Consider the following 14314-nt stretch of genomic DNA (forward strand, 5'->3'; position numbering starts at 1 on the left):
TTGGGCTAATAGCAGGAGAGCACCTAAATGGGATTTGCACCAGGCACCAAACAATGCATGATGTTCCCAGCCTGCTACAACTGATGCAATCTGGTTCACGCCCTAAATCACAATTTAAATATGCCAAGGCAGCTGGAAGCTAGATTCTCCCGGCTCTCAGTGTTCTGCCCCAGCCGGGGGAGCTTGAAGGCAGCGGAAATCCCCACCACTTGAAACCAGACGAGATGACCACGCCAGAGATCTCTGAGGACATTGAAACCAATGGGTGGTCGGGGACATGGCAGAACAGTTTCATGAAACTGCCCCCTGGTACCCCAGCACCCTGGCACTGCCAAGGGGTGGGCCTGAAAGAGGGCAGTACCTGAAATGGAGGGGCTTTAAAGGGGTAGTGTTTGACAGGGGCAGGACCAGGAAAGGGTGGGGCATGAAAGGTGGGCCATGAGTGGGATGGGGTATAATAATAATCTTTATTATTTTCACAAGTAGGCTTACATTAACACTGCAATTAAGTTATTGTGGAAATCCCCCATTCGCCACAATCCGGCACCTGTTCGGGTACACTGAGGAAGCATTCAGAATGTCCAATTCACGTAACAGCACGTCTTACGGGACTTGTGGGAGGAAACCGGAGCACCGGAGGAAACCCACAAGGGGAGAATGTGCAGACAACACTGCTCACCACTGTGCTACCATGCCACCCATATGAAGGATGGTATGAAGGAGGCAGCGCATGAAGGGGGGTCATTTAATGACCCCATAGCAGGGTGTCGCTTACCCGCAGGAGGGGTTGGTGATAGTTAGGGGGGGCGGGGGGGAGCCTGATGCTGGTGAGGAGGGGAGGTTTAACTGTAGGGAGACCCAAGGTGACCTGATGATGGAGCTAGTGAGTTAAAAGCTAGTGATTTGAAACAAACCAGTTGGACTTTAACCTGGTGTTGTAAGACTTCTTACCGTGCCCACCTCAGTCCAACGCCGGCATCTCCACATCATAATTGTGAGACGATAGAGATGCAAATCGTGACAGAACATCCCACATGATTTGCACCGATTTTCTCACCCAAAACTACACTTAGTCATTTCTGCCCAAAGAAATCCTGACGGGGTTGATGTGAAATCCAGGACTGGATTCATTGTTAAAAGTGGAGTGGAAACTTTGTTTGAAAGTGTGATATGTAAAACCTGGACTGGATTTCGGAATGCAAACCACTAAGAGAAAGCATTATTATGAAAGAAGATTGTAGAGTGTGTTTTTGGGATTGGAGTTTGGAAACTCACTTGAGATCATCATCCGAGGGGATTCTAGGGGGAAATCCACAGACACTAATGCGCAAAGTGCGTGTATTTGACCACAGTCATCTTCTGTGCTCAGAAGGGACTTTTTGTGTTCATGTGACCATTGTAGTTTAAGATATACTTTGTAATCCATATTAATCTTTAAATCTGTGTGTACTTATTAAAATGGGGGGAGTAAAGGATTATTGTACAATAACCCAACATCTCATGTTTAATAAACCGGAGAATCCTGCCTATGGTTATTTGAGCCAGGGGTCCATTCTGGGATCTCCGCATCTAGTTGAAAAGAATAAAAAATGAAAATCGCTTATTGCCACAAGTAGGCTTCAATGAAGTTACTGTGAAAAGCCCCTAGTCGCCACATTCCGGCACCTGTCCAGGGAGGTACGGGAATCGAACCGTGCTGCTGGCCTGCTTGGTCTGCTTTAAAAGCCAGCGATTTAGCTCAGTGAGCTAAACCAGCCCCAGTTATGACATAAACTGGGATTGTAACATATGCAATGAGTTGTGATCCAACCAGGTGAAAGGTAGGTTCAACAGTAACTTTCAGAAAGGGATTGGTTTTATACTTTGAAACAAAACATTTTCAGGACTATTGGGAAGGAGCAGGAAAGGGGGACCAATTGGATACCTCTTTTAAATGAGGCAACTCAGGCACCATGGGCCAAATGGCCTCCTGTGCTGTAATATTTGATAAACGGGAATCCCGTGGCTCCTGGGGGCAATGAAAGATCTATTGCAGTTTCAAGCCAAGTTGTGTTTTATTTGGCAGAAAGGCATTTCTATTGACACGTTCAAGCTGGGCGATGCTTGCGGTGACAGGAAAGGCATACGCAACGGCATCACTTTACAAACTTTTATTTATTGGCAATTAGCATCCGACAAATGCCTGTGTCTAAAACACACTAAGTGAACATACATCTAGCATTGTTTAATGTAAGGGATACAGGCACAAGTTTTTTAGTAACATCCCTTGGAGAACTGACCTGGATTACAGTCATCACTTTAGATGTTTTGGAATACAGGTAAAGAAACTCAAGTCAAGGCAATATGTAAAGAGTGTAACGCTCTTGACAGGCTTCAAGTGAAGGAGGCAGGGATGATTGGATCCCTGTGGAGATTCTGCTTGTCCGTTTAGAGACCATGGCAATTTTGGTGATCAGAGTTGCGAGAGGACTAATGGGTGCCAAATAAGATGTTGAAAAAGAAATGATTTGCCACAATATGGTCGAGATCCCTGACGTTAACATCCCAAGCAATGTATATTTAAATGGAAAATATTTAAATGGAGAAATTATTTGTTTTCAAACATTATCCACTCTTCTCTTCACCTATTAGCTACGATTGTTTTCTCAGAGATTTCTTGTCCTCTGTTGTGCTGCTCCATGCTCAGGGCCTGAGTTGCAAAGGCTTCTTCTGCTGCAGCTATGGAGAAAATGGCATACCTATAACATCAGGGCAAATTCAATGATGTTGCCATGTCGATGTACAATCTCCCTGTAACAGAATACTGATAGCTCCTTCCCCAGGAATCTGGATGATTTAACATATTCAAGGTTGAGTTGGATAGATTTGTGAGCTACAAGATGGGGAATTGGATAGGGTGGGGGTGGGGGGGTGTGGGGGTGGAAAGGCTGGTGGGAGGGGGTGGACGTTGGTCAGCGGGAATGTGGACTTTGGGCCTCGATCAGATCAGTTATGGTCTTATTGAATAGTGGAGCAGGCATGGGAGGCCGAATGGATTATTCCCATTTTGTCTGTTAAGATCATGAGATAAGATTATTTTGTGAGGAAAGATTCCACATTACCGTCTAACCATTGTTGAATTTACCGCATTGTTCCACAGCAAAGCCTATCCAGTGCCTTCGTTTTCAATTGCTTGAACATCAGAAACCTAAAACATTATAATCCCATCAAGCTGGTGAAAGGAATCGCACCCTTCGGCAAATTGGGAATTTGTCGCAGTCATGATTTCTTATTCCTTAATGGTGATGGATGAAAGAGTGTGGTTAGCACTTCCGAGATTTGCTGGTCGGCGTTCCAGCCAACCGGCACCATGACTTTGGACCCTCTTGGTGGAATTCGGGAAGAAACCTTAATTTCGCACTTCTGCATAAAAACAAACAGTCTTGGATAAAAGCAGGAACCTTACCTCCACGTAAACAACCCATGGCATGACCAAGGTGGCCACAAGGAGGTCAGCCACTGCCAGGCTGACAATGAGATAGTTGGTGGTGGTCTGGAGTGCCTTTTCCCTGGACACAGCTATGCACACCAGCACATTGCCAAACACAATGACAAAGATGAGAAGAGTCAGAAGCATGGCATAATAGTTGTATTGATATTTCTGCTCTGCCTCCGTGCCATTGATCAGCCCAGTCCAGTTTCCTTCGTAGGTCCCATTGAACATAATCATGCTAAAAGGATCCATGGATGATGAGTAGATTCACCTCGTGACCTGGAATGGAAATGGGAGAGTCAATTCAGTAGAATGTGGACTAGGAAGGCAATGCAAGCAGCTGAAGGTGAAGCAAAGTCAGAAACAGAAAGCCCCAGTGTTTGCGATTTTACTTTTGAAGGAAATTGGCCTATTTTCAAAATGCGATGTGATTATATTTAATTGCGGCAGATGAAAAATGGCTGGCTCTCTCAAGAAGACAATTGATTTTTTTCTCTCCCCCTTTCCTTTCTTTCAATGCTATTAAAATGATAAAACCACAAAGGAGCTGACGGAACCTGTGGTGAATAACAATTAGCAACCTGCAGTGGACACGGATTTCTCTGTCACGTCACTGTGTCTGTACGGTCCATTAGACGTTATTATTGACCAGCCCGATAGTCTTTGTTAATGACGCCAACACATTGCCACAGTATCAAAGATGAGAAGAGTGAGCATCATAGCATAACAGATCATTAACAAGATCCTCATTCGAAACAAATCTGGTACCAATTGATCAATCTTCGTTAGAGAGCCACGCGTGTCACACAGCAGTAGTAGAAGGTTCTCGGTCAAGAATTAAAGGCCTCTAATAGAGCAGAATAGATAAGCTTTTATCCTGATGCAGAATAATTTGTAATGGCCCTGGCAACAGAAAGTGGAGACTGGTTCCATTCTCCACCATTGGTATTTTTTAATCTTTACGAGTTACATTGTTCACAAATAAAATCACAGAATTGTTACAGTGCTGAAAGAGGCCATTCGGCCTATTGTGACTGCACCAGCCCTCCAAAATGAGCATCATGACTTGGTGCCATCCCCCTACTGTTATCCCGTGCCCCTGCTCAGCGTTTCAACTCAAATAATCATCTAATGTCCGCTCGAATGCCTCGATTGGACCTGCCTCCACCACCCACCCAGGCAGTGAATTCAGGATCCGAGCCACTTTCCGTGTGAAGAAGCTTTTTTTCACATCGTATTTGCTTCTTGTGCCAATGATTATAAATCTGTTCCCTCTCGTTCTTGATCCTTTTACGAGCGGAAATAGGTTCTCCTGATCTACCCTACCCAACTCCCTCATGATTTTGAACATCTGTCAAGCCTCCTCTCAGCCAAGGGGAACAGTCCCAACCTCTCCAATCTATCCTCAATAACTGAATTTTCTCATCCTTGGAACCGTTCTTCTGAACCTCCTCTGCCAACGTGTTCACATCCTTCCTATGGGGTGACACCCAGAACTGTACACAATACTCCAGCTGAGGTATAACTAATGTCTTGTATAATTTCAGCAAAACCTCCTTACTCGTGTAATCTATGCCCTTGTGAATAAAGCCCTGAATACTATATGCTTTATTAACTGCTCTCTCCACATGTTCATAGATCATAGGATTTACAGTGCTGAAGGAGGCCATTCGGCCCATCAAGTCTACACGGGCTCTTGGAAAGAGTACCCTACTTAAGCCCATGCCTCCACCCTGTCCCTGTAACCCAGTAACCCTACCTCACCTTTGGACACTAAGGGCAATTTAGCATGGCCTATCCACCTAACCTGCACATCTTTGGACTGTGGGAGGAAACCGGAGCACCCGGAGGAAACTCACTCAGACACGGGGAGAACGTGCAGACTCCGCACAAATAGTGACCCAAGCCGGGAATCGAACCTGGGACCCTGGAGCTGTGAAGCAACTGTGCTAACCACTGTGCTACCTTCAATGACCTATGCACATGTACACCCAGGTGCATCGACTCCTGCACCCCCTTAAGAATTGTACCCCTTATTTCATTTTGTCTGTCATGTTATTCTTACTAAAATGTGTCATCTCAGACTTCTCCACATTGAACTTCATCTGTCACCTACCTGCCCTCTCCACCAAATTGTCTATATTCTTTTGAAGTTCTACACTGCCCTCTTCACAGTTTACAATGCTTCCAGGTTTTCAGTCATCTGCAAACTTTGAAATTGTTCCCTGCACACCATGTTCTTGATCATTAATATGCAACAGGAAAAGAAACATTAGCACTGCTATCGGCAATTCCTCCACATTAACCTCTGTTGAGATACAAATGGATTGAAGCTTATTCGTTTGCCCAGATTGAATTTTATCCAGATTCGCAACTTGTCCCCAGGTGCTCTCATGCCTCTTGTTCAGGGTGATGTGTGGCCCGTGTTACCTCCACAACTGAAATAGTGTGACGATGAGCTGGGCTATCTGCCCAGGGGAACTGCCTTCGCAGTTTGTTACCCACGATTCATGGACTATATGAGTCAGGGAACACAGGGAAAGCTTTAAAAATAAGTCAATCTTGAATTATTTTTTTCTGCCTGCAGGCTATGATCCTTCACACAGAAAGATAAGATGCTCAAATTTATAGGCTCTGTGCACCATCTGTGCCGTTTCACATTCAATGATTGGAGAAATGTTCTGTGCATCCTGAAGACAGCCATGGCAGTCTAAATGGACTTCTAGTTTCACATCCCTGCAGAGACCAGTTGCTCACTTTTCCTGACATAATTAAAACTGATTGTAGTGTGAGGCCCTTGGGCCTAGCAGTGGAAGTAGAAACCAACCAACATTTGCTTACAGGGTGTAGCCCAGTTTTATTTTCTTCTATATTTTCCATTTTTCGCCCACAAAGATACTAATGATCAACCTTTTGATTCCTTTCCCAGGCAATCATTCTTCATGTGCAAATCCCGAGAAGAAATGTTGGCTATTTGACAGTGGAAGGCAGTTTCATCGCACTCTTTTTTACATAGAATTTACAGTGCAGAAGGAGGCCATTCTACCCATCGAGTCTGCACCGGCTCCTGGAAAGAGCACCCTACCCAAGGTTAACACCTCCACTCTATCCCCAAAACCCAGTAACCCCACCCAACACTAAGGGCAATTTTGGACACTAAGGGCAATTTATCACGGCCAATCCACCTAACCTGCACATCTTTGGACTGTGGGAGGAAACCGGAGCACCCGGAGGAAACCCTCGCACACACGGGGAGGATGTGCAGACTCCTCACAGACAGTGACGCAAGCCTGAATCGAACCTGGGACCCTGGACCCTGGGACCCTGGAGCTGTGAAGCGATTGTGCTATCCACAATGCTACTGTGCTGCCCACCTCTTTCCTGGTGTTCACACAATAAGGTGTCCCACAGAGGTTTTGAAAGTGCAAATCCTGGCTGACATCTCTCCTACCCAGCTCAGGGGCTAATTGAAATGTCTCAACTCATGTCCAGGCCAAAGTCATCTAATTCTTCCCAGATCTGGAACTGAACCTGGGCTTTCTGTCTGCTTGGCTCTGTGCTATGAGCCAGCAGGGGACGTTTACACGATCATCTCAACCTGAACAGTGGTTAGCACTACTGCCTCACAGCGTTAGGAACCCGAGTTCAAATCTGGCCTTGGGTGACTGTCAGTGTGGAGTTTGTACCTTCTCCCCATGTCTACGTGGGTTCCCTCTGGGTACTCTGGTTTCTTGATTGCTTCTCACTCCTTGGGGTTCCAGTCCTGCACTGAGCACCGTGTCTAGTTCTCCGCTGTGCCTGTTGATCCTGCTGCAGACCTTGCTGCCGTACCACCCTATATATGGTTAACCTATCCGTCAGCTATGGCTCCTTTGCCACCTGCGCTATCTCGATTGCTTTTTCCAATGTAATTGTCGTCACCGCCTGAAGCCTCTTCTGGATATTAAGGTTGTGGATCCCACAAACCACCCGGTCACGCAACATGTCGCTAAGTGCGGTCCCAAACTCACAGTGCTCAGCAAGTTGGTGAAGTCTGGCTAGGAAGGCTGAGAAAGACTCTGGCCCTTCAGTGAAGATTTAAACTTATAATGTTGGAAAATAATCAAGGGCGTTGGGTTGTAATGTTCTTTAACCAACTTCACTATCTGGTCAAAGGTCTTTGAGTCAGTACCCTCCAGGGATGTGAGGTTCCTAATCGAAATATATGTTTGGGGGCCGCAGTATCACCTTCTGCTTGTCCTCGCCTGTGATCTCACTTACGGTAAAGAAGCAATGTACTTACTGTTAGGTAATTTGGACATTCTGAATTCTACCTCAGTTTTCCCGAACAGGGGCTGGAGTGTGGCGACTAGGGGCTTTTCACAGTAACTTCATTGCAGTGTTAATGTAAGCCTACTTGTGACAATAATAAAGATTATTATTATTAATACCTTCAGTTCAAGTCAAGTTATTTCCAAACAACCTTCTTAGCAAAGCTACAAATCCAGTCAGCGTAGCCGACCCGACTAGGCCCATGAACAGTACAGCACAGAACAGGCCCTTTGGCCCTCGATGTTGTGCCGAGCAATGATCACCCTACTTAAACCCACGTAACCCGTATACCCGTAACCCAACAATCCCCCCATTAACCTTACACTACGGGCAATTTAGCATGGCCAATCCACCTAACCCGCACATCTTTGGACTGTGGGAGGAAACCGGAGCACCCGGAGGAAACCCACGCACACACGGGGAGGACGTGCAGACTCCACACAGACAGTGACCCAGCCGGGAATCGAACCTGGGACCCTGGAGCTGTGAAGCATTGATGCTAACCACCATGCTACCGTGAGGCCCCACTGAGTATAGTACTGAGAAGTAATTTCACTTCATATATTCAGAAGTAATTTGGATCGCAAATTATTCCGACTGCCAGGCAGTGATTTTCATTTCTAGTTGCCATATGCCCCAGGAAAACAAATCCAACGATAAATGCACATGACAGAACACTGACTCTTCAAAGCATTATGCAGGAAGAGCAAGTTGAACTGCCGCAAAATTCTAAACGTCATGAGGAGAAGACGCTGATTCATTTACCAAATGTTTTGTCATCATTGCCTATTGTTCTGCTTCAGTTGTTAATTGCTGATTGGGGTCATGGAAGCAGAGTGCGAGTGTCAAACTTTTCCTCCTAAGGGATCACGATCAGTTCTGCCCCAGGGACATTTGGAAAGATCAATTTGTGACGCCAATGGAGGGAAACGTCAGGAGGTCACCATATGAGAAGGTCTGCTCACAATGTCTCTCCCTTAGTTATAAAATAAGCAGAGAGTGTGGCCCATTAATTAGTGCATAAGAGCCTGATTTACAACATAGAGAAGAACTAGGGGCATTTAGAATTTATTTTCATTTGGTGCCCTATGTAGTGCTGCATTTCTACCAAAGTAATACTCGGCCTCAGTTCTAGCCCATTAACCTTTGCAGAAAGATATGGGGACATAGCCTCAAGTGAGACTCTAGTCACATAACTTCATTTGGTGAAATTTGTAATGCAGTGGTAGAACCTCTGGTTTAAGAGGTTGCAGGTCTAGAGACATGATACTGTGAGGATGAAAAGCTGCCTTTTTACACGACACATCGAACGTGGTGTCAGGGGTGTGGAGTTGACACTGAGCAGATTTTGATAGCTGTAAGAAGCAGCAGAGAATACTTAAAACTTCAGCCCACAAATTTGTTTGTGGCATCGGCTGTTGGCTTTGAATACACCAGCAGCTGTTCTAACGGAGATGAAGTGTGGTTTGAAAATGAATTAGATATTCTCCCAGTTTCAATGGCAGAACTATGGGATTGCCATAGAGTTAAACAAGAAACCTGAACAAAGAGCAACGACTCTGTTACCATGATGTGGAGATGCCGGTGTTGGACTGGAGTGGGCACAGTAAGATGTCTTACAACACCAGGTTAAAGTCCACAGGTTTGTTTCAAATCACTAGCTTTCGAAGCACTGCTCCTTCCTCAGGTGAGTTCCAAAGAAACCTGTTGGATTTTAACCTGGTGTTGTAAGACTTCTTACTCTGTTACTAGTGCTGGGGAAAGATGCCACAGGGGCTGGTTTAGCACAGGACTAAAGAGTTGGCTTTTAAAGCAGACCAAGGCAGGCCAGCAGCACAGTTCAATTCCCTTACCAGCCTCCCCGAACAGGTGCTGGAATGTGGCAACTAGGGGCTTTTCACAGTAACTTCATTTGAAGCCTACTTGTGACAATAAGCGATTTCCATTGCATTTTTTTCATTTCACGAGCTGCATTCACCCTGGACCTCACTGGGCAGCAGAAAAGCTAGTCTTGTGAAATTTTGGAGTGCTTGAATATCCACTCCCCCCTCAAAGGGGAAATCAGCCTATGGTCACCTGGGATTATGGTAACTTTATTAATAAGTGGCGCTTGACCCGAGTGTCTGTGGATTTAGCTGAAGGAAATTTTTGAACTAGATGGGAAGGTGAGCTCAAAGACTTTTCTTTATATATTTTTAGAACTGTTTAACTGTTAGTTGAAAAGCTGCTAATTTCCTCGGATACTGATGGGGTTACCTTGTGTTAATAATAAAGTTTGTTTTAACATAAAAGATTCCTGGTTGATAGTGGAATCACGCCTTTCCTTGCAGGTTACGAATTGAAAACTTGTTGGAGTCTGGGGCAAAAATCTCCCCTACCCGGCGGGGCGGGGGGTCCCAGCGTAGCGGAGTGGCACCAACCACTCAGGCATCGGGCCTCCCCAAAGGTGCGGAATTAGGGGGTAGGCCTGCGCCGGAGTGGCTCTCACTCCACCGACTGGCGGCAAAACTGGCCCCAACGGCCTTTGGCGCCAGGCCGCCTGACGTCGGGGCTGGCCAAAAGGCCTTCGCCGGTCGGCGTGAGTCTGCACATGCGCCGGAGCGTCAGCGGCCGCTGACGTCACCACCGTGTGGAGGGGGTCTCTTCGGCCTCCGCCATGGTGGAGGCCGTGGTGGCGGCAGAAGAAAAAGAGTGCCCCCACGGCACTGGCCCGCCCGCCGATCAGTGGGCCCCGATCGCGGGCCAGGCCACCGTGGGGGCACCCCCCGGGGTCCGATCGCCCCGCGCCCCCCCCCCCAGGACCCCGGGGGCCCGCTCGCGCCGCCAATCCCGCCGGCACAGAGGTGGTTTAAACCACGTCGGCGGGAGAGGCCTGACAGCGGCGGGACTTCGGCCCATCGCGGGCCTGGAGAATCGCCACGGGGGGCACGCCGATCGGCCGGACGGGATTCCTGCTCCCGCCGATTCCCGGGTGGCGGAGAATTCCGGCCACAGCGGGGGCGGGATTTACACCGGACCCGGGCGATTCGCCGACCCTGCGGGGGGTCGGAGAATTTCGCCCATGGTCCGGGTTCTGTAACACTCAGTTCCTCTGCTGTGCAATATTCCACAGAATTTCAGGGCAAATTGTTTGTTACTCTGTTTCCAGCCTAGAGCCTCACCTGATGGGACAGCAGGGGAGTTCACTGAATCTCGTTATTAATCGTAATAACCGGAAAATTGGAAATGGTGCATCCCGGCACTCTGGCACCTGTGGCTGACTCTCTCATACCTATGTGCCGCTGAGTAACACTCTGTACTGGGTGCTGTGTGTCTCAGAACATTAATGCAGCAAGTTTGATGATTTCCTTGTTAGCATGCAGGTTTTCATCGCGACAAGTCTTTGGACGCGATTTAACGGCCGCGTCATGCCTGCCACGGATCCGTGCACGGCAGTTAAATTGCGGGAGAGGCCGAAGTCGGGATCCAAGCAGGGCACTGATTGGTTTTCGATCTAATTGGCCCGCTCCCGTTGGCGGGTTGCGGATCCCACCTGGACGTGGCGAGATGCCAATTATCACCAATTAAGGGCACTCTCCCTCTCAGTAATGAGATGAACGCCCTGTCTAACAGCCTCCCGGGATCTAACCTGCTCCCCAGTTGAAGGCTGGGTATGCAAGTGCCTCCAAAAGGTTGGGGGTGAAGGGTGGGAGTCCTGAAAGGGGGGGAGGGGGTGCCCCCAAGGTCACTTAGAGGTCAGGGCACCCTTTCAAAATGGCGGCCCGATCTCTGATGAGCCAACGGGTTCAGCTCCCCATTGCTGAAAACATTTCTGAAAGTGGGCTTGATGGAACCCCAAGGCCCAAACAAGTGACTAAGTGTGGTTAACTAGCGGTGTGGTTCTCACCGAGTAAACCGAGGGAAAACACCCAGCCAAACTCGCCCGAAATGACACTCAGAAACTTTTCCGTTAAATCATGCCCTCAGATTTATCACTTCCAGCGCTGCAGAATTAACCAACCCCTCACCCCATTCTCGTTCATTCTATAACTTGATGCTAGAAGATTTATGAAAGGATCGATGTGAGGGCTGATTTTTCTTTGTCTTTCTCCATTTGCTTCACAACCTCCTCCATGTCCGGATTTCACAGTACAGTGAATTAGGACTTTAAAGCCAGTCATTTTCAGTGCTTGGGTGGGGGGGGGATTACATTTCAATGTCATTATCAAGCCTTTGCCGCTCATAATTAAATTGCCCATTCACGCTGACATGAATCACCACAGCTGCTCCACAATAATAATAATAAGAAGAATCTTTATTGTCACAAGTAGGCTTACATTAACACTACAATGAAGTTACTGTGAAAAGCCCCTCTTTGTCATACTCTGGCACCTGTTCGGGTACACTGAGGGAGAACTGAGAATGTCCAATTCACCTGACAAGCACGTCTTTTGGGACATTGTGGGAGGAAACCGGAGCACCCGGAGGACACCCACGCAGACACGGGGAGAACGTGCAGACTCCGCCCAGATAGTGACCCAACCCGGGAATCAAACCTGGGACCCAGGAGCTGTGAAGCAACAGTGCTAACCACTGTGCTACCGTGCTGCCCACAAACTACCGGAGGCGCACAGGTGAGTGTAGCCCTCAGGGGAGATGATCATTCCCGGGAGCTGCCTGGGCACCGCCCCCTGGCACTCCTGGGGCCGTTCCACGGTGGGAGGGGGAGGGGGTTGCGTTGGGTGGGTGGTTGAGTGGGAGGGGGTGGTGCTCCCTGGTGGGGGTAGGGTTGCGTGGAGGGATATTCCATGGTGGGTGGGGTAGAATCCATGGTTAGGGAGGAGAGTTCTGTGATGGGGGCAGGGGTTGCTTGTGTGGAGTGTGTGTGTGTGTGAGGGGGGGAGGGATGGGGGGGGAGAGATGGGGGGGAGATGGGGGGGTAGAACTTAAAATCTCGGATAAATTGGGAGAGGACCAACTTTTGTTTAAACGTCACTGAAACTCCTGGAAATAGGCAAGAGACCAACAACTGGGAAAACAACGGTACACAATTACTTACACTGCTCACAGCCACCACTTTTATGAGCTTCAGTCGCGTTCCAAGGTAATTTAACGTAAGTTACCATGATCCTAAAATCCTGTCAATTTGCCTCAGCTGTAAATAGATTGACAGCAATGTGAATGGCTCCTGGCTGTGAAATGGAAGCAATACTTCACCACCTTAGTACCAAGAGGCGCAAATAGTATTAAAGTCCAGTTGAGACACAAGGCAGTTGATGCTAATGTTTGATCTTACAATACATTCTGTGAGATGTATTCTGCCAGGGAGTCGAAGGATATCGGCATAAGGCAAGAAGTTAGAATTCAGGTGGGCGATCAGTCATGATCTAATTGAATGGAAGAACAGGTCTGAGGCGTCATATAACCTACTCCTGTCTTAGTGCAGTAGCATCCACTTGTTGTAGTGATTATCAAGCATGTGATCCAGCACTGGTGTTTATGCAAGGGCTTGAACTGAGACAAACATCCTGCGGGGCACAATAAGATCAAAATGGACACCAAGCCAGAGAAGGAGGTAATAGGAGGGGGTCAGCAAAACAAAAATGGCCTAAGAGTTTGATTTCAAGAAAGGTCTTGAAAACAGGCAGGGAGGTGGAGATCCAGTCAAGAGTTCCAGGAGCGAATCAGAGGCGAGATGTGCGAGGATCTCCCGATCTGATATTTGGTAAGAAGATATCGGGAAGTGTCAAGGTTTATTTTCCACGTTTGTGAGCAAACCATTTTTATTGTTTCATTGCTCAATTTGCCAATTTGGCAGCAGTTGTATGAGCACCTGACCAAAAGGAAACACTCTCTTATCCTCCAGCGCTGTGGCATTTCTATAAAGGCACAGTGCAGAGAGCAAGTGAGTGAATCAGAAAGTGGCGATGCGGCCGCAATTAGGAAATCTCCTACATGCTTTGGGTTGTTAATTTGGCCGCCTTTCGTGGGTTGAAGTTCCCCCCAGTGTTTCAGGTCAAACATTATTCCTCACAATTGTGTCATTAGAAAGGTAAGAGGTTACTGAATAATCAGCTTCGGTTGGCGCAGCGGAGAAATAAATTACATGGCGTAACATGGATTGTACAGCATCAAAGCAGGCTATTTGCCCCCACTGGGCTGTGCCAGTGTTTATCTTCCACGTGAACCCCCTTCATCTCTTTTTTCTCTAATGTTATTGTCCTGATCCCTTCTCACTCCCCGTTAACCTGAAGATTGTTTCTTCTTAAATAATCATCTAATTCCCACTTGAATGCCTCGATGAAAACTGCCGCCGCCACATTCTCGGGCGGCGCATTGCTTGCAAAGCTGTAAGAGAACAAAGATTGTTTCCAGCATTATTCTTCAATTGGAGATCTAGGATAGAACACTATGACCCCTCGTTCTAGACTCTCTAGTTTCTTAGCATTTATCCTGTCGAGCTCTCTCAGCATTATATTTAGAACATAGAACAGACAGTGCAGAAGGAGGCCATTCAGCCCATCGAGTCTGCACCGACCCACTTAAGGCCTC

The 14314-nt window shown here is 47.4% G+C and overlaps 1 protein-coding gene across 6 annotated transcripts in view; it reads right to left on the reverse strand.

The window, feature by feature from the left end:
• Window positions 1–14314, reverse strand: part of drd2a (dopamine receptor D2a) — a 168998-nt gene that overhangs the window by 46796 nt on the left and 107888 nt on the right. For all 6 annotated transcript variants that reach the window (XM_038779360.1, XM_038779364.1, XM_038779363.1 and 3 more), the window contains exon 2: window positions 3446–3751. In XM_038779360.1, the coding sequence (XP_038635288.1) occupies window positions 3446–3724 (279 nt within the window). In that variant the 5' untranslated portion in view covers window positions 3725–3751. The remainder of the gene's footprint in view (window positions 1–3445; window positions 3752–14314) is intronic.

Source organism: Scyliorhinus canicula, chromosome 19 (genome assembly GCF_902713615.1).
Source record: "Scyliorhinus canicula chromosome 19, sScyCan1.1, whole genome shotgun sequence".
Classification (NCBI taxonomy): Eukaryota; Metazoa; Chordata; class Chondrichthyes; order Carcharhiniformes; family Scyliorhinidae; genus Scyliorhinus; species Scyliorhinus canicula.